Source organism: Mus musculus, chromosome 5 (genome assembly GCF_000001635.26).
Source record: "Mus musculus strain C57BL/6J chromosome 5, GRCm38.p6 C57BL/6J".
Classification (NCBI taxonomy): Eukaryota; Metazoa; Chordata; class Mammalia; order Rodentia; family Muridae; genus Mus; species Mus musculus.
In genome coordinates, this window is record NC_000071.6 from 86,071,584 (window position 1) to 86,090,828 (window position 19,245).

General features: G+C 40.2%; 1 protein-coding gene and 1 non-coding gene across 5 annotated transcripts in view; both read left to right on the forward strand.

The window, feature by feature from the left end:
- Stap1 (signal transducing adaptor family member 1) overlaps window positions 1–19,245 on the forward strand; it is a 34,542-nt gene continuing 15,297 nt past the window's right edge. Inside the window, exons 1-5 of one of the 4 annotated variants that reach the window (XR_003955680.1) lie at window positions 1–374; window positions 6,406–6,477; window positions 9,584–9,697; window positions 12,806–12,862; window positions 12,954–15,239. Coding sequence is in view for 3 of the 4 variants with exons in the window: in XM_006535160.3 (XP_006535223.1) it covers window positions 255–374; window positions 6,406–6,477; window positions 9,584–9,697; window positions 12,806–12,862; window positions 15,067–15,239 (536 nt within the window). In the remaining variant the exon portion in view is untranslated. The remainder of the gene's footprint in view (window positions 375–6,405; window positions 6,478–9,583; window positions 9,698–12,805; window positions 12,863–12,953; window positions 15,240–19,245) is intronic. The other 3 variants (XM_006535160.3, NM_019992.4, NM_001310639.1) reach the window with 3 other exon arrangements.
- Window positions 8,183–8,352, forward strand: Gm24524. The gene has a single exon (XR_003956115.1). It is a non-coding gene; the product is annotated as a U1 spliceosomal RNA (small nuclear RNA).

Here is a 19,245-nt window from a genome sequence, read left to right on the forward strand (position 1 = left end):
AGACGCCTTTTAAAAGTTGGTCTGTGCCTGATCTTTTTTACTTCACAATAACTGAAGGAGGGAAAGTGTGTGTGTGTGTGTGTGTGTGTGTGTGTGTGTGTGTGTGTGTGTGCTGTTGGTGGAAGGGTTGGTGGTTAAAAAGCGAGTTGAGACTTCCTCTTTGAACAGTTGCCTCTCCTCTCAACACTACGGAGATTTCGGTTTTTTTGAGGCTGGATAGAACTGAAAGCAAGCCAAACTCCAAAGCAAAGGCTATGATGGCGAAAAAGCCCCCGAAACCTGCCCCTCGCAGGATCTTCCAGGAAAGACTGAAGATCACTGCTCTGCCCCTGTACTTTGAAGGATTTTTACTGGTCAAACGGTCTGATCACCAGGTAAGTGTGTAGACAATAATTGTAACCCTGAACATTGGCACTTATCATAAAACTTATGTCATGGCAACACGATGCGATGAAGCCTCCTCGTTTCTGTTTGGGTTATACTGTCTTCCTTGAGTTAGAAGAATGATTCTCACTTTGAATTAATGCACAGCTTTACACACACACACACACACACACACACACACACATATGTATTGTAAGGTTTCTAATATTTAGCCATAATCTAAAAATGCAGTGAAATTTCCAAAAGAGTCTTTTAAGCATCCCAGAAGATTTTGGCTTTAAAGATGAGAGTTTTATATGTTTTATAAGCATAGCTGACTGCTATGCTTCGGTGGTGAGGAACCGCATGATGTTGAGGGGATTTAATGAGAGATAACAACCTACTTCTACTCTGGTTACAATGAGCCTTATAATGACCACGTTGTAAGAAATGATAAACTTCCATAAGATTGTGAAAATTTGATATTGACTTAATATTGTTTCATTACACAATCTGAAAATACTGTTCACAATGCTTATTTTAAAAGAATATTTAAGGTGTTATTGTAACTAGTGAACACATTAGGGTTTTTTTTTTTCAAAAGTACATTTGCTCTAAGAAAACTCATGAAGTATTTCACATACTTTTTATGTAAAATCTTAAACTACAGTTATAAAAGTGTATTTGCCTTTAAAGTTGTAATTGTGGACAACATAAAATTGATTAAGGAAGTACGAAATTATGAAATTATGTTACTAAAGAAGTAAAGAAGCCACTAGTGTAGGTATGGCATTTTCATATTGACTGAAGTTAGCAAGGTTTTAAATGTTTTCAGAAGTAGCAGTGGGTGTTCAATGAAAATGATAAGGCAAGGTTCAGAGGAGTCGATAACAGTCATGGAAAAGTTCTAAATGTGAAAATACTCTACTTGTAAGCTCATTTGCCATTTGAAAGTCAGATTGTGACTCTTGCCGTGGCTGTTAAATTTGCAAATTTAAAATAGTAAATTGGCAAACTATATTCAAATGTTGTTGTTGTTGCTGCTGCTGTTATTGAGTCTTCACAGGTCTACAAGGTTTTTACTTCACCAGAAGTGTGCAACACCTAGAAGTAAATTTCTAGGTGGTAATTTAGATTTGGTCTTTCTCTGATTCTCTTCCCAAAGTGTTTATAGTAACTGGGTCTATTACCAAGATCCTTCAGCTGTTTAAAGAAGCCATGTGGTGGCACGCTTAGCAGGAGAAAAAAAAATCCCATGTGGTGGCACGCTTAGCAGGAAAAAAAAAAAATCCACAATTTTAGAATACCAGTAAACCATGTCTTCACTTGATAGTTCTTCTACATACAACTCATGACCTTAGGAAAATTCTTCCACCCCCTGAACTCAGTTTATTCAACTGTTAAAAAAAAAAAGTAGCCAAAGGATACTACTTGCTGTGATGTAATATATTATTATTTATGTTGTACTCTTCATTATGTCTGGGATAAGCAAATGCAGTGCTGAATCAAGTTGTGTTTCAAGCAACATTGATCTTACACGTTGCACTCAACAAACGTTAAAAGAGGCTTAGCTCGGTGGGAGTTATGACTTTGCTCTTTTTATCTAACTCCTCTTCTGGTTTTGCTTAGAAAGCATGTTTTAAAATAGGATGAATTATGAGGATTAGGGATATATAGCTAAAGGTAACACATTCTCGAAGAGGCATTAGGTCCTGAGTTCAGCCCGACCGAGGTAATGTAAATAATGGTGAAACGCGTGTATATGAGAAAGCCAGTTTCTTTTCCCATTTGAATTTATTTCCAAGTTTCTTTCTCTCATGTGTCAATCAAAGAGGAACCAGAGGGTGACAATGACAACATAAAGGGTGGCTGGAAAGATGAAAACCGTAACTACAGGCTTCATTCGCACTTCAGAGTCATTTTCTTCTGGTTTACATAGATGTTTGCTAGTGTCCTAAAGTCAGGTTGAGGTCTACAAGTAAAATTGCTCAAAGGAACACCACAGGGCTCAAAGATTTAAATAGAGAAGCAATGAGAAAAACGCTAAGGGAAATAAGTGGAGTTTCTATACAATTGGCAGCCAATTCCAGGGTGCATTGAGAGCAAGGTGAGCTGCGAGAGCTATCACCAAGGATCTGTTGTGCGATGGGATACAGGAGGATAGGAGGCTAGGCAGGATGCTGAGCTCCTGCTGAAAAGAATTCAGAAGACTGAGCTGGAGAAAATGTGGCTCAAGGACAATATGCTCAGAGATTACAGGTCAAGAGGCTCTTGTTACAAGGCTTTTTGTTTTGGGGGTTTGTTTGTTTGTTTGTTTGTTTGTTTTTCAAGATCATTGTTTTAAAAGATTTATTTATTTATCTTATGTATATGAGTACACTGTCTCAGTGTACTGTCATATGGCTGTCTTCAGACACAACAGAAGAAGGCATCAGATCCCATTACAGATGGTTGTGAGTCACCAAATGAACTCAGGACCTCTGGAAGAGCCATCTCTGCAGCCCTTTCCAGGTCATTTAAAAAGAAGTTACAATGTTCCAATGCCAGGGAAATACACAATATATGATGATTTTAATGCACTTCTAGAAGGACTCTGAATTTCAGGCCAATAATCTATGAAAAGTATCTTTGAAGGGAAAGATTTGGGAAGTTTCATTTGAACTGCAGCATTAGGAATTTAGGTTCACCAAGAAGATGTATTCAATAATTTAAACACAATCAAATACAAAATACATCATACATTCTATAAATTGGGGTTTAAAAAAAAGCAAACTTTCCTGAAACTTTAAATACAAGAAGGTTTGGGCAATAGTGCCTTGTTCTTTCCATCTGTGATGTGCATGGCTTACACTGTTACACTGTTAAAAAGTGTAATATGTCCTCTTTGCCTTTGTGATCACCATAATGTAACAAAATATCACTCTCTGATGGCCCTCACATTTATGAAGGCTTTTGTGTTCCCTTGCATTTCCTGAAACACAAACTCCACAGTTTAAAATAGCATATCTCTTCCAGGAAAACATTTTGAACATAGCTCTCTACGGTGAGAATGTGAACATATGCACCTCTGGACTAATATTCTATGTAATTTATTGAATATATGCATCTTTTAGAGCCAGAATGCCAATAATCAGCTTTGGCATCCATATGGTGGGTAAACTGAGGCAGGCAGCCATTGGTAGTCAGTGCTTAGAGCTGCTTACGGGGGGGGGGGGGGGGTGGATCCAGTTATGTACAGGGCCTGCTGCCTAAGGCAGCCAGTGATTAGAGAAGTTACTCAGCAGACTTTTCTCTGAGGGAATAAAGCTTAATTTCCTGGGGCTGAAACATTATTATTGTGAGTGCCAAAAATACTGCCAGCAAGAGCCTCAAAGCCCCCTAGAATTTTCATATAATTCTTAGATTAAGAGGGATGTGAGGGCAGCAACCAAAACAGGACTCCATCTTTGCCATCTCACTCAGATGAGAATATAAATCACTTCGTTAGAAAAAAAAAAAAGCATTCCAGGGAATGGGGAGATGGCACTGGCTGTGCTTCCAAAAAATCCAGGGTCAATGTCCAGCCCCCACCTGGTGGCTCATAACCATCTGTAACTATAGAAAGCAATAGTAACCATCTGGATTCTCTACTTCTCTTCTCTGTGATATGGATACTGAAAAATACAAAATACCTGTCAATACTGTGAAGGGCCTACATGGTTGCTCACAACCACCTTTAACTCCCGATCCAGGGGATCAGACCCACTTCTTGCCACTGTGGGCTCCTGCACACACATAGTGAATATAAACTCATTAGGCACGTGTGCACGCGTGTGTGTGTGCGCGCACACACACACAAACATACACACTAAAAATGACACAAGTATGCTTACACATTGGGCTTCACTCTCTTTTAGAAAATGTTTAAGTGTTCTGTTTTTGAGATTTACTTTTAATTATGTATATGGGCGGGGAGGTATGTCCATTATGGATGTTGGGAACTGGATCATGACTTCTGGAAGAACAGCAAGCTGGCTTGCTTCTTGTTTGCTTGTTTGCATCCTTCCTTACAACCTTCCTCCCTCCCTCCCTCCCTCCCTCCCTCCCTCCCTTCCTTCCTTCTGCTTTTGATCGCTGTTGTTGTTGGTTTTTATTTTCAAGGCAAGGTTTCTTTGTGTAGCTCTGACTGTCCTGGAACTTGCTCTGAGGCACAAACTGGCCTTGAACTCAGACATCTACCTCTGCCTCCTGAGCACTGGGATTAAAGGCATGCATCACCACCTTGGCTGTCACCACCACCCAGTCAAAAAGCATTCATAATCACTGTACATCTCCCAGTCCATTTCTGTTGATGTTTATAAAGTGTGTGAATGAAGCCTGGGCAGGATGTAAAGATACACACTTTTAATCCCAGCAGACAGGACAGGACACGCGGACAGGTAGAACTCTGTGAGTTCAAGCCTAGCCTGAAGCCTGGTTTATATAGTGAGCTCTAGAAGAGCCAGAGCTACCTAGTGAGACCCTGTCTCATAATAATAATGATAATAATAATAATAATAATAATAATAATAAATGAAGCTTGAGTCAAGTGAAATGAGAGTCTGTCTAACTAGGTTATTTTTAAAATGTTTAAATTTAGAACATTATTTGTAAAGAACTCATGGAAATGTGATCCTATTATTAGTTAAACATTTACTTAATGAATGAAATATGTTCTTTAAACTTCAACTATTAAATTATTTTTATCATCAATTTATTTATCCCCTTAATCTATGTCAGTAATAAATACTTTTTAAGGAACCCAATCTAAGCAAGATGTCCTCTGCTAAGTATGTTAACTTTACATATTTGCTCAGTCCTTTCATCTCCAATAGAGAGCAGATATATACGATCTCTGATCTGGCCCTCTCACTCACGCAAGCTTCCACTAACGTTGAATAAATAGTTTAAAATTAACAAGAAGAGTTCCAGAAATGATCTAATTAAGAATAAGTTAAACATCATACTAAGATAAGTTTGAAAAGGATTTACCCAAGAATTAGCAGGGCTAAAAAAGTGGTTCAGTGGTTAAGAGCATTGGTTGCTTTGCCAGAGGACCTGGTTCAGTTCTCAGCACCTCTATAGTGTCTCACAACTGTCTTTAATGCCAGTTCTAGGGGATTCAATGACCTCTTCTGATTTCCAGGGAAAACAGACACACATGTGTTGCTGATAAAATACATGCAGGAAAAATGCTCATACATATAAAATAAATTTATCAATTTTTCTAATTAACTGCAAAGTAAAGCCATTAAAACTTCATTTAAGAATGTCATATACTGATTACATGTATGGCAATTTAAAAAATTATGGGAAAATTCAATGAATAACAAGGTGTACTGGTATGCACCATTAATCCCAGCACTTGGGGAGCAGAGGCAGGAAGATCGCTGTGAGTTCAAGACCAACATGATCTACACAGCCAGTTTCAGGCCAACCAGGGCTATTTATTAAGATACTGTCTCCAAAATTTAAAAAAGAACAGGAAAAGAAAGAAAGAGAGGAAGGAAGGGAGGGAGGGAGGGAGGGAGGGAGGGAGGGAGGGAGGGAGGGAGGGAAGGAGGGAGGGAGGGAGGGAAGGAGGGAAGGAAGGGAGGGAGGGAGGAAGAAAAGAGGTGTGTGTGTGTGTGTGTGTGTGTGTGTGTGTGTGTGGGTGTGGGTGGGTGGTGTGTGGTATGTGTGTGTGTGTGTGTGTGTGTGTGTGTGTGTGTGTGGTGTGTGTGTGTGTGTGTGTGTGTGTGTGTGTGTGTGTGTGTGTGTGTAAATGGCTCAGTGATTAAGAGCACTTTCCAGCACCCACATCAGGCAACTCACAATCTCTTGTAATTCCAGTTCCCAGTGATTCAACTCTTCTGGCCTCCTTGGTTACACAGGAGCACACACATATACAAATAAAATAGATAATGTTTAGGCAAAATGTGAAAGATAAAGAATAAATTTGTATCATACAATTGCAAAAGATAAAACAGAAAGTGAAAAAGGTTGACTATGCCTTTGTGAAGTGGTGTTTCTTTCTTTTCCCAGGAGTACAAACACTATTGGACGGAGCTGAGAGGGACCACGCTGTTCTTTTACACTGACAAAAAAAGCACAATCGTAAGTAGAGCCTGATGTGGCCACATAGTTCAGCCTTTCAGTAGGCCCTTGGCATATAAACTCATTATCCCCTTTTCCTCTCATCCCCAAATGAAGGTATTCACACATGTAAATCTGAGGGGCCTATCAAGTCCTTGGACAACTCAGAGGGTATTCGTTCATGTTTTTTAACTTTTTGTTATTTCTTCCTGGCCTAGATAATAAAGAATTACTTCAGAAGTAGAAATCTTAGATACCTCCTCGCTATCACCCGCTTAATGCAAAGTGTTAGCTTCCATTTCTTGTAACTGGAATACTACTATGTTATGGCATGCGATTGTAATCTGAAAGGAATGAGATGATTCCCATAGCATCATAACATACGATGCTACAATTTAATTTTCCCAGACAAAAACATACCCTCTAGAAGTAGACTTCTAAGAGCTAAAGGAGGCAGAGGAGGAGGAGGAGGAGGAGGAGGAGGAGGAGGAGGAGGAGGAGGAGGAGGAGGAGGTGGAGGAGGGGAAGGAGGAAGAGAAGGAAGTGATAATTTAATTAATCATTTAAAGAGTAAGATTGTTTTAAATAGTGTACTGCAACTGTCCAGTGATGTCAAGAAAACAAAGATCCTGGCCAAAACCTTGTGTGATTCACAGTAACCAGCTTCACTCAGAGCATTTCAAGGGAAGTACAACTTGGTGATTAGGAACCTGGTATGTCCAGAAAGATTGCCTAGTTTTTCAGTGCTAGCCCTGCTATTGGTAACTGGGATATTGAAATAATTACCCAACCTCTCTATGAGTCATTTCATATAAAGGGGCAGATTAGAAAACAGATGACATCTCAAATTGGGCAATTTGAAGAACGTCACTAGAAATATGTAAAGCAGTGGGCAGAATATAGAGAAGTCACACACTTAGCTCTCAGGCTAAAAATAATGCCATATTACCACATGAGGCAGGAGGGGAAAGAGTGGGAGAGCTCATACTTAAGGGGTAAACATGACATTTGATTGAAGGAACAGCTACATAGGGCACTAAACCATCTTCCTGCCTTAGTCTCCTGGGTGCTAAGATTGCAAGCATGCACACCACGAGGCACTGTGGGATGGCTAATTCCTAGATGAAGTTGCAGTCAGAAATGGCAGGTCTGTGAAAGGAGGTCCCTTAATCATGACATTAAAAAGCCCCAGCCCAGCTCATACAATCTCCTTCCACCCTCAGGAGGCTCTGAGCCATTAGACATCCTAAGTTATATTTTAAGTTTAAATGACTGCGCTTAAGAGATCTTTAAGACAAAATACCTCTAACCTGTAAGTCTCACTTACCCAAAGGCAAATAACTTCCTGCAATGTTGAGGGCTGTTTTCACGAAAAGTCATAAGCCGTATGTATTCACTTCTGTTAACCAGTTTGCTTGCCCCAACTGCACAGGATGTATGTTAGGATGTACGCTAGGATGTAGAAAGAACTCTAGGATGATTGGACAAACGCAGGAAGTGTGTAGTCTTGCAAGTTTTGCCTTTATAAGTTCCTGGCTGATGTAATTCTGCATCATACACTGGAATCTGGGCATGGACCTGGTCAGTATTTAATAAAGTTTGCGTCAAATTTGGCTAAGAAATTGTGGTAGTGGTCTTATTCTCACTTGGTGGTATTAATAACTACTTAACCCCTATTTACAAATGAAAACTGTCAAATTTAAGGATTAAGAAATTGTAGAGGCTCATACATACCTGGCAGGGTTGATACCATCATCACCAAGGTGGGTTTTCCAAGGACAAGTCTTCGCCATCGTATTCTAGATGTGCTAACCCTTATGATTTCCCCAAAGGCGCAAAATGTGTGGAACAGACTTGCATAATTTGTGTTAGTGAAGAACTGAATACACATTTTCCTCTGAAAACATTTTTTATACATATACATGAAAGAAATTGTACAAGATGATATCACTAGTAAAAGGGGGTGTGATCCAGGTATGGCCTTAGAGCCTGTATTTTTAGGCACAGTGCCACAAAGAGGTCACAGCAAAAGGCTCTACAGTTGTCCACCTACCAATGTTGTTAAAGAGGATGAAAAACACTTGGGGAAGTTTTCTGGGTGATAGTCTCAGAAGAAACACCAGAATAGACCAGCTGAGAGCTGGTCTATTTGTGTGGTCTACAGAAGGGAACAATATAAAGCTGGTTTTACATGTCTAAAGGGCTTAGAGGGTGTCATGTGGAAAGGTCATTGAATTTGTTTAGTGTTATTCCAGAGAAAAGAAGTCAGGACCAGTAGATGAGAAGTAGCTAGAGGGAAACTTTGGCTCAAAGCACAGAACACTTAGTAGGGCTGCGTCCGCAATGTGACTTCAGTGTTATTACAGATGTTCAACGAGGCTTGAGGTCAGCATGGAGAACGGATCCAATCAGCTGGGTTGGACAGATGACATTTCAGGCTCTTTTCAACCTACAGTTAAAAACAGAAGCTTCGACTCCTTTTCTGTAATTGGTGTATCAGTCTCTGTTTGTTACAGCAGAATTCATAGAGATTGATATAGACATAGCCAGAGCATTTATTAGAAGGAGGGTTGCCTGTGGGACAAGCAACACGCTAATACATTGCAGTCATTTGTAAGTGGCCTAGCAGTTGCCAGAGTATGAACATCCCTGCTGCAATTGATTCAACCTTTCACTGGGCCTGTACTGAGCACGGCATGTGACGAGATACACAGCAGCACTGATGCACAGTATTAATGCCACAGAGAACAAGGATGGAAATGTTGTGGACATTATAGACAGTGAACTACTGCAATAGAATTAGAAAATAATGAAATTTGAATTTCAACCTTATTATACATTTTATGTTAATAAAATTTTTCATTTACTGGTATGTTAGTATAATTAATTTTTAATAATAGCTATGATAACCAACTGCAAAGTTCTCAATTATTTAATATGACTTTTGCAAATTTGTATGGGTCAAAGTCAGTACACCACCCCAAAATGCGTTTTTACATACTTTCTGGCATGGGATAAACCAGGTTATTATGCAAATACACTTAAAAACTATGATTTTTCTTTCATGTTAGAACAAATGTATCTTACACAGGAAGTAATTTAACAATATTTTCCTTTATTTTTGCAGTATGTTGGCAAGTTAGATATAATAGACCTCGTGTGCCTTACTGGCCAACATTCAACTGAAAAGAATTGTGCAAAATTCACTCTTGTTTTGCCCAAAGAAGAAGTGCATGTGAAGGTGAGCGAGGAGAAATAGCAACTCATAGAGAGCAAAGTTTGTATATCGCTTTTACCTTCTAACATCCTGTTTTAGTTAGGGTTTCTATTCCTGCACAAACATCATGATCAAGAAGCAGTTGGGGAGGAAAGGGTTTATTCAGCTTACACATCCACATTGCTGTTAATCACTGAAGGAAGTCAGGACTGGAACTCAGGCAGGTCAGGAAGCAGGAGCTGATGCAGAGGCCATGGAGGGATGTTCTTTACTGGCTTGCTTCCCCTGGCTTGCTCAGCCTGCTCTCTTATAGAAATAAGACTACCAGCCCAGAGATGGCACCACCCACAAGGGGCCTTTCCCCCTTGGTCACTAATTGAGAAAATGCCTTACAGTTGGATCTCATGGAGGCATTTCCTCAACTGAAGTTCCTTTCTCTGTGATAACTCCAGCTGTGTCAAGTTGACACAAAACTAGCCAGTACACATCCCATAGCTGGAATGAAGAAGAATTACAAGAGGGGCTGAGTCTTAACACTTTGCTATCATTTTTTTGCCATAGGCTTTACTGTTCTGAGTTACAGTTTAGAAGAACACATGCACTTGTTTAGTCTATAAGCACAAGGAAACCTTAGACTTCTATCCTCTGAAAAAGTCAAGGATCCTACCTGGTGTTTTTCAAGGTTGTCCTTGAATTAGCATAGTGAGCTAAGAAAAATCCCCCAACAACAACAGTCATAACACAGAGAACAGCTTGGAATTGGTAAAGATAATAATATTAGAGACATTCCTAGGAAGTTGCTGGCTGACTTGGAGAGCTGTAGAGGTCAAACTTTGCAACTCTATGCAGAAGTCGTGTATCACAGGCAAGTCAGTCAACCTCTTTGCTCATTTGTTTCTTGAATTAGAAATAAGTCTTTGCTCAAATATAAGGTACCCTCCGTGGTCCACTTCATCAAAACTGTATCCTGGTCCACCTAGCCTGCTGTTGTGGTCTCTATGAGAATGACCCCTTGGGCTCCTTAGGTTTGAAAGCCTGGTCCCCAGTTGGAGAAATATTTGAGAAAGATTAGAAGGATAAGGAGGTGTGGCCCTGTGCATCATTGAGGGTGGGCTTGGAAGTTTCGAAAGCCCACACCAGGGCCAGTACCTGTGCCTTTCTTGCTATCTGTGCCTGTTGCTTGTGGATCAGGGTGTGAGGCTCTCAACTCCTGCTCCAGCACCAGGCCTGTTTGCCTGCCATGATGACCATGGACTAACCTTCTAATCCTGTAAGCGAGCCCCCCCCCAGTCAAATGCTTTCCTTTGTAAGAGTTGCCTTAGTCATGGTGTCTCTTCATAGCAGTAGAACAGTGACTAAGACCCTCCCTTTCATTACATTATCAGTTTGTCTTCTCTGCTCTATATTTTATTTTTCCTATTTGTTTCTTTCCAACTAAATCAAAATTACTATTACATCGACTATTTATTCTTCCTTGCTATATTTCAAGAACGAGGATTTTTGTTTTGCTCCCAAGATCTACACTTAACAATACATATCTTTTAATTGAACAGATACAAAAAAAGGATAATAAAAAACCTCTTACTAAGCTACCTTGAAGATTGTCAGAGGATAAAGTTACATCATATAAAGATCTTAATTAGTTTTATAGACTACTAAAGAACCAGATGTTCTTGGTAGACAAAAATAAGAAGACAAATAATAGAAAAATAATTGTCATTAGGTTACTTCAGGCTACTTTTCTTGGACACAGAGGGAACAAATTGAAGTTGTTCTGTATGGGAAATGTGGTTGTTATGGTTTTTTTTTTTTCTGATTTCTTTTTTTTTTTTTTTTTTTTTTATTTATTTATTTATTATATGTAAGTACACTGTAGCTGTCCTCAGACACTCCAGAAGAGGGAGTCAGATCTCATTACAGATGGTTGTGAGCCACCATGTGGTTGCTGGGATTTGAACTCCTAACCTTCGGAAGAGCAGTCGGGTGCTCTTACCCACTGAGCCATCTCACCAGCCCCTTTTTCTGATTTCTTAAGAAGGCAAGATAACATCTTCTTTTGGCTTAGTGATGTGGAACACTAGCACAGATGGCTCCATTTTTATTTCTTGTGAGGATTATTCAGGACCTCAGTGCAGAAACCTAGCAAACAATGGCCACCTACCTTTCTTCAACATGATTAAGCAGGTAATACCTGTGGAATACATAGCTAGATGCACTCTAGGTTACAGTCAGTTGTTTGACTCTAAGAGTGCTAGGTAGCTGGAAGTGGCTTCCAAACTTTCTCCTCTCACTACCTCCCATTTTGCCAGAGGCACACTAGAATTATATGTCTCAATGTGCCCAACTCTGTGACTTTTTTGAGGCTTGAATTCAGGTCTTGGCACTTGTGCGACAAGTGCTTTATTCACCAAGCAACCCCACTCCCAGATGTTTATATTTTTGCTTGCCTATAAAGGAAAAACGGGACTGAAATATTTCATAATAAATATATTAATTCTAAGCAAAAAAGGAAAGTGTAGTATTTCTCCTTGCAGCTGATTGTATACAGTTCAAAATTTTCAAATGATCTTATTTAACAAAGTTCCTGAACAGAAAGAAGAATATGCGTTTTTTTACCAATCTTGCTAGGTTTTTTTCTCTCTTTGCATGTATGTGTGTGTGATACATGTGCACGTATGCATGGATATTTGGATGTGGATGGGTGTTCAGGAATGTGTAGGTGCAGTTGCATGAGTGTGCTTATGTGTAGATTTTTTTTCTTATTCACCTTCCGTCTTATACATAGAGGCAACACCTTTCGCATGGACCTCATGGCTTCCCAATTTGACCCATGTAGCCAGCCAGCTTGCCCTAGAGATCCTCTGTCTTCACCTCCTAGGTGCATGGATGACAGTTAAGCTGCCACGTGTACCTGGCATTTTATTTGGTTCCAGAGGTTCAAACTGTGGCCTTCACACTCATGTGGCAAATGATTTACCCACAGAACCACCTCTCTGCCTCGAGATCTTGCTAGCCTTTGATGGCGAACCCACTTTGTCAGCAAATAATCCTGTGAAATTCTTGTTATTCAAAGTTAGTACAGATCATCCGTTAATTATGTATTTTCTGCTTTATGTTTGTTTTCATCTCTAGACAGAAAACACAGAAAGTGGAGAAGAATGGAGGGGCTTCATTCTTACAGTAACAGAGGTAAGGGGGCCATCTGCTTCTTTTGCTGAGACAAGGTGTCAATAGCCCATGGTGGTCACAAACTTATGATTCTCCTGTCTCGACCTCCCAGGTGATAAGATTTCCACTGTGAGTCACCACGTCCAGCAGAAGATCATTAATGTCTGCTGATTCATCATCTAGTTGTAAAATAGTTGCTAACACCTACTGCCGCTGTGTACATTAAAGTGGCTGGGATGTAGAAACTAGAAAAGGCAGATAGAAATCCATGCTTTTATTTCTGAAAGTCATAATTTTTTATCTCATTGTATCTGGTGGGTCAAGAATGCAAATGTTAGTCTGGGCAGTGGTGCCACATGCCTTTAATCCCAGCACTTGAGAGGGCAAAGGCAGGCGGATTTCTGAGTTCGAGGCCAGACTGGACTACAGAGTGAGTTCTAGGACAGCCAGAGCTACACAGAGAAACCCTGTCTTGAAAATAATAATAATTAATAATAATAATAATAATAATTTTACTAAACACAGCCCACTTCACCTTGTGATAACTGTTCTGAAATAATATTGGTGAGCAAGGGCTGAGGGAGATCTACTTCGTCTATGATTTTCTGCTTGATACATATTTAGGGCAGAGCATCAACTTGCTGCGTGTGAATACATCATTTGTTAAAATGTTCCACTATTCTGACTATTGCTCCAGGGGAGCATAATGAGGAACTAGACTTGCGTCTGAGAGCAATTTAGTAGGACATGTTCGGGTGACTCAATCAAAACCACACTGCTAGAAAAGGCAGTATCAAGGGAAGCAACTACCCTAACATTCTTAGGCCTTTAGCAGAGGAGCCCAAGGAGCACGAGCTGCCCCGTTGCTTTATTTGACATTCCTCATTCCTGAGTCCCAAGAGCATGGGACTAGACAACACACACACACACACACACACACACACACGAGAGAGAGAGGGGGGGGGTTAGCTAAATTGAAAATTGAAAGTGAAGTTTTCTACTCACATGGATTCTCTTGAATGTTACCTGATGAATGTTCATTCTCCTCTGGTGGCCAAATTATAAACCAGACATGGCTGTCCGCAAATACTGACTAGCTAGCTAAGGTCACAGGTAGAAAACTGTTGTATCATACTTCCCCAGAAAGCACAGGTTGTTCCCAACTAAATTTTGAGATGTGAATGCAATTCACAAGACTTTACATGGATAATGGAATTCAAAACACATTTCTACATGGATAATGGAATTCAAAACACATTTCTAGAGAACAACGAAACTAACATGAAGAGCAATATCAACATGTTTAAATATGAATGGATGGCTAGAAATGGAGTGAACCCCCAGCAGTGTAAACCTGCTCACCTCAAACCCACGTTCTCAGAATAATGTGGGGCTTTTCCAAGTTAACTTGTAGGAAAATAAGGTATCTCCTGGCGATACTAAACTTCTTGGGCATTACAAAGGTATGTGAGTTTAGAATGAGAAATGAGAGATTAGCTGTGTGTTGGTGGCAAATACCTGGTCTACAGAGCAGAACAGCCAGGGCTACACAGAGAGACCCTGTCTTGAAAAACCAAAAAAATTAAAAGGGAGAAAGAGAGAAAGAAAGAAAGAAAGAAAGAAAGAAAGAAAGAAAGGAAGGAAGGAAGGAAGGAAGGAAGGAAGGAAGGAAGAAAGAAAAAAATTGAGAGATTGGTTGCTACTTAGCTCACAGTAAAAAGTATGTTTACTTTTACCTAAGACCAGATCAACTATGATCTCAGCTAGGCATGTTGGTAACACACCTTTAATCCCAGCACCTGGTCAATCTCTGTGAGTTTGATTACTGATCTGATGTACAGAGTGAGTTCTAGGACAGCCAGGACCACATAGAGGGACGGTATGGAAAGAAAACATACAAAACAAAACAAAATAACCTAAATAAACCAACCAACCAACCAGTTAACCAACCAACCAGTCCACCAAACAATCAGCCCACCAACCAGCTCATCAACCAACCAGTTCTGCAAACAACCAAGCAAACCTCTGTGCAGGTTCTAGTTGATATAGGGGCAGTACTGTAATGCCCAAGTTAGACTGGAATCTTCTTATTGTTCTGTCCATTTGTCTTTGAGAATGGATACTAAGTCACTACAACTCCTTGTGGCCAACAAGGTCCTCTATACTAAAGCCAGTATGCTATTTGGTTGCAGCTTTAGTTTGCCTACTGTTTTAACTGGTTTCAGTTGACAGTTCCTCAGCATGTGTCACTTCTACCTGGGCAAGTGATTAGACTGCACGAAGTCTTAGAGAGAGAAAAGAAAAGAAGGATTGAGACAGATCAGCTGCCTCTTATGCCTCCGGAGAAAGAGAAGGAGCCAGTACAAGACTATGCGGATGTACTGAACCCACTGCCTGAGTAAGTGCATAGTTGACTCGTTTATTCATTCAGTTAAGACTAATTGCTAGTTACCAGGTAGCACTACCTACCTGAACGTGTTGCCAGCAGGGATGCTAAATATCTTGGGGACCAATTGTGAGCCCTGCCACACTTCCTCTCTTATGTCATGATCAACGTTGTGTGCATTTGAACTAACTCTTACCACAGAGGAAATCCCCTTCCACCCACACATGTAGACTAAATAGATCTCCTTCCGGAGCTCAAACCTAAATTAAAGTTGCTATGAAGAAGGAAGGAAATGGCATAGATATGTGAGACTCTATAACTGGATGATTTATCATCATGTATACCAAATATTTTTAAATTCTTAGAATATTGTATTCAGTTGGTTGATCAGTGAGCATTGAACTTGCCTTCTGAGGAAAGCTTTGTGTAAAGCATTTTTTAAAAGGTACTAGGACAGTACCTGGATTCTGAAGCATCCTATACGTCTTCTTTCTTGAGGAACATATTATGGGCCTTCTCCTTTGGGGATTTTGATGCTCTTGCCATTAAAACACATCCTGGTTTTTTTCATGACATTATGTTCAGATGCCTAGTCCACTGGAACCTGCTAATCAATGCTGCCAGCTCAAACTAGACAGGGGATCAATTCATAAAATAAAAGTCACATGGACTGTTTCTTTTTCTTTTGTTCCAAGAAGAATATAATATGTCTATTGCAGATAAATAAAGAGAAGATTAAAATTAATTCTTGTCGCTACACTCAAAGATAGTTGCTGATAACACTTTGGATATATTATATACTCTGTCAAAATTTTCTATGATGATTACATTTCACTGAATATAACATGCATTATAAAACAGGGGACAGTGGTGGCACATGCCTTTAATCCCAGCACTTGGAGGCAGAGGCAGGCAGATTTCTTTTTTTTTGGGGGGGGGGCATTTTCAAGACAGGGTTTCTCTGTGTAGCCCTGGCTGTCCTGGAACTCATTCTGTAGACCAGGCTGGCCTCGAACTCAGAAATCTGCCTGCCTCTGCCTCCCGAGTGCTGGGATTAAAGGCGTGCATCACTAGCATCACTATGCCCAGCGGTAGACGGATTTCTGAGTTCGAGACCAGCCTGGTCTACAAAGTGAGTTCCAGGACAGCCAGGGCTACACAGAGAAACCCTGTCTCGAAAAGACAAAAAAAAAAAAAAAGGGAAGTTTTTATTTATTTATTTATTTAGATATTTTATTTATATACATTTCAAATGCTATCCCGAAAGTTCCCTATACCCTCCCTCTGCCCTGCTCCCCACCAACCCACTCCCTCTTCTTGGCCCTGGCATTCCCCTGTACTGGGCATATAAAGTTTGCAATACCAAGGGGCCTCTCTTCCCAAATGATGGCCAATTAGGCCATCTTCCGCTACATATACAGCTAGAATATATGAGCTCTGGGGGTACTGGTTAGTTCATATTGTTGTCCCACCTATAGGGTTGCAGACCCCTTCAGCTCCTTGGGTACTTTCTCTAGCTTCTCCATTGGGGGCCCTGTGTTCCATCCTATAGATGACTATGAGCATCCACTTCTGTATTTGCCAGGCACTGGCATAGCCTCACACAAGACAGCTATAACAGGGTCCTTTCAGCAAAATCTTTCTGGAATATGCAATAGTGTCTGGGTTTGGTGGCTGATTATGGGATGGATCCCCGGGTGGGATATTCTCTGGATAGTCCATCCTTTTGTCTTAGCTCCAAACTTTGTCTCTGTAACTCCTTTCATGGGTATTTTGTTCCCTTTCCTAAGGAGGAATGAAGTATCCACCCATTGGTCTTCCCTCTTCTTGATTTTCTTGTGTTTTGCAAATTGTATCTTGGGTGTTTTATGTTTCTGGGCTAATATCCACTTATCAATGAGTGCATACCTAATGACTTCTTTTGTGATTGGGTTACCTCACTAAGGATGATATCCTCCAGATACATTCATTTGTCCAAGAATTTCATAAATCCATTCTTTATAATAGCTGAGTAATACTAAAACAGGAAGTTTTAATTCTTTAATTTTATGTCTAAAAATACTATGGGTGACATTTTAACACAAGTTATAAATGAAGCATGCCTTTAATCCCAGCACTCGGGAGGCATAGGCAGGAGCAGGTAGGTCTCTGATTTCAAAGCCAGTTTGGTCTGAAGAGTAAGTACAATTGGGGCTATATGGCTATACAAAGAAACTTAATCTCAAAATATCAAATGAAGAAACAAAACCCTACAAACAACAAATTATGCCAAATAGAGTCAGTTCAGACACAGTCTTACTGTCAGGTGTTTAAACAGAGCCCTACTTGGCTGGCGTGGCTTCTAGCTTCAAGCCCAGTTCTGGGAAGATGAGGCAGGTAGATTAAGGCCAGTTTAAGGCCAGCATAGTCTATATGGTGAGTTTCAGACCCATCTCAAAATAAATAAAGAGATATACAAGAAAAACAGAGCCCTAAAGAGAGCCTTAGGACATTTTGGAGTCCTGCAAGGAAACGACCAACAAATCCATCTAAGACTTGTTATGGATTGAAACTGGGGCTATGCTATTATTAGTTGTCATAAGTTTTCTTTTTTTTTGTGTGGGGTATTTTCTTTTTTTTTTTCATTTTTTATTAGGTATTTAGCTCATTTACATTTCCAATGCTATACCAAAAGTCCCCCATACCCACCCACCCCCACTCCCCTACCCACCCACTCTCCCTTTTTGGCCCTGGCGTTCCCCTGTACTGGGGCATATAAAGTTTGCGTGTCCAATGGGCCTCTCTTTCCAGTGATGGCCGACTAGGCCATCATTTGATACATATGCAGCTAGAGTCAAGAGCTCCGGGGTACTGGTTAGTTCATAATGTTGTTCCACCTATAGGGTTGCAGATCCCTTTAGCTCCTTGGGTACTTTCTCTAGCTCCTCCATTGGGAGCCCTGTGATCCATCCATTAGCTGACTGTGAGCATCCACTTCTGTGTTTGCTAGGCCCCTGCCTGGTCTCACAAGAGACAGCTATATCTGGGTCCTTTCAACAAAATCTTGCTAGTGTATGCAGTGGTGTCAGTGTTTGGATGCTGATTATGGGGTGGATCCCTAGATAAGGCAGTCTCTACATGGTCCATCCTTTCATCTCAGCTCCAAACTTTGTCTCTGTAACTCCTTCCATGGGTGTTTTGTTCCCAATTCTAAGGAGGGGCATAGTGTCCACACTTCAGTCTTCATTCTTCTTGAGTTTCATGTGTTTAGCAAATTGTATCTTATATCTTGGGTATCCTAGGTTTGGGGCTAATATCCACTTATCAGTGAGTACATATTGTGTGAGTTCCTTTGTGAATGTGTTAAGGGCACAGGGACAAAATCCTAATTAACAAAATCAGAAATGAAAAGGGAGACATAACAACAGATCCTGAAGAAATCCAAAACACCATCAGATCCTTCTACAAAAGGCTATACTCAACCAAACTGGAAAACCTGGACGAAATGGACAAATTTCTGGACAGATACCAGTTACCAAAGTTGAATCAGGATCAAGTTGACCATCTAAACAGTCCCATATCACCTAAAGAAATAGAAGCAGTTATTAATAGTCTCCCAGCCAAAAAAAGCCCAGGACCAGACGGGTTTAGTGCAGAGTTCTATCAGACCTTCAAAGAAGATCTAATTCCAGTTCTGCACAAACTATTTCACAAAATAGAAGTAGAAGGTACTCTACCCAACTCATTTTATGAAGCCACTATTACTCTGATACCTAAACCACAGAAAGACCCAACAAAGAGAGAGAACTTCAGACCAATTTCTCTTATGAATATCGATGCAAAAATCCTCAATAAAATTCTCGCTAACCGAATCCAAGAACACATTAAAGCAATCATCCATCCTGACCAAGTAGGTTTTATTCCAGGGATGCAGTTGTCATAAGTTTTCAATGGTTATCATGCTAAAGTAAATTGCTTTTCATGTTCTCTATGTTTAAAAGATAAACACTGTAGCTCTCATGTTATTTTGGTAGTATTA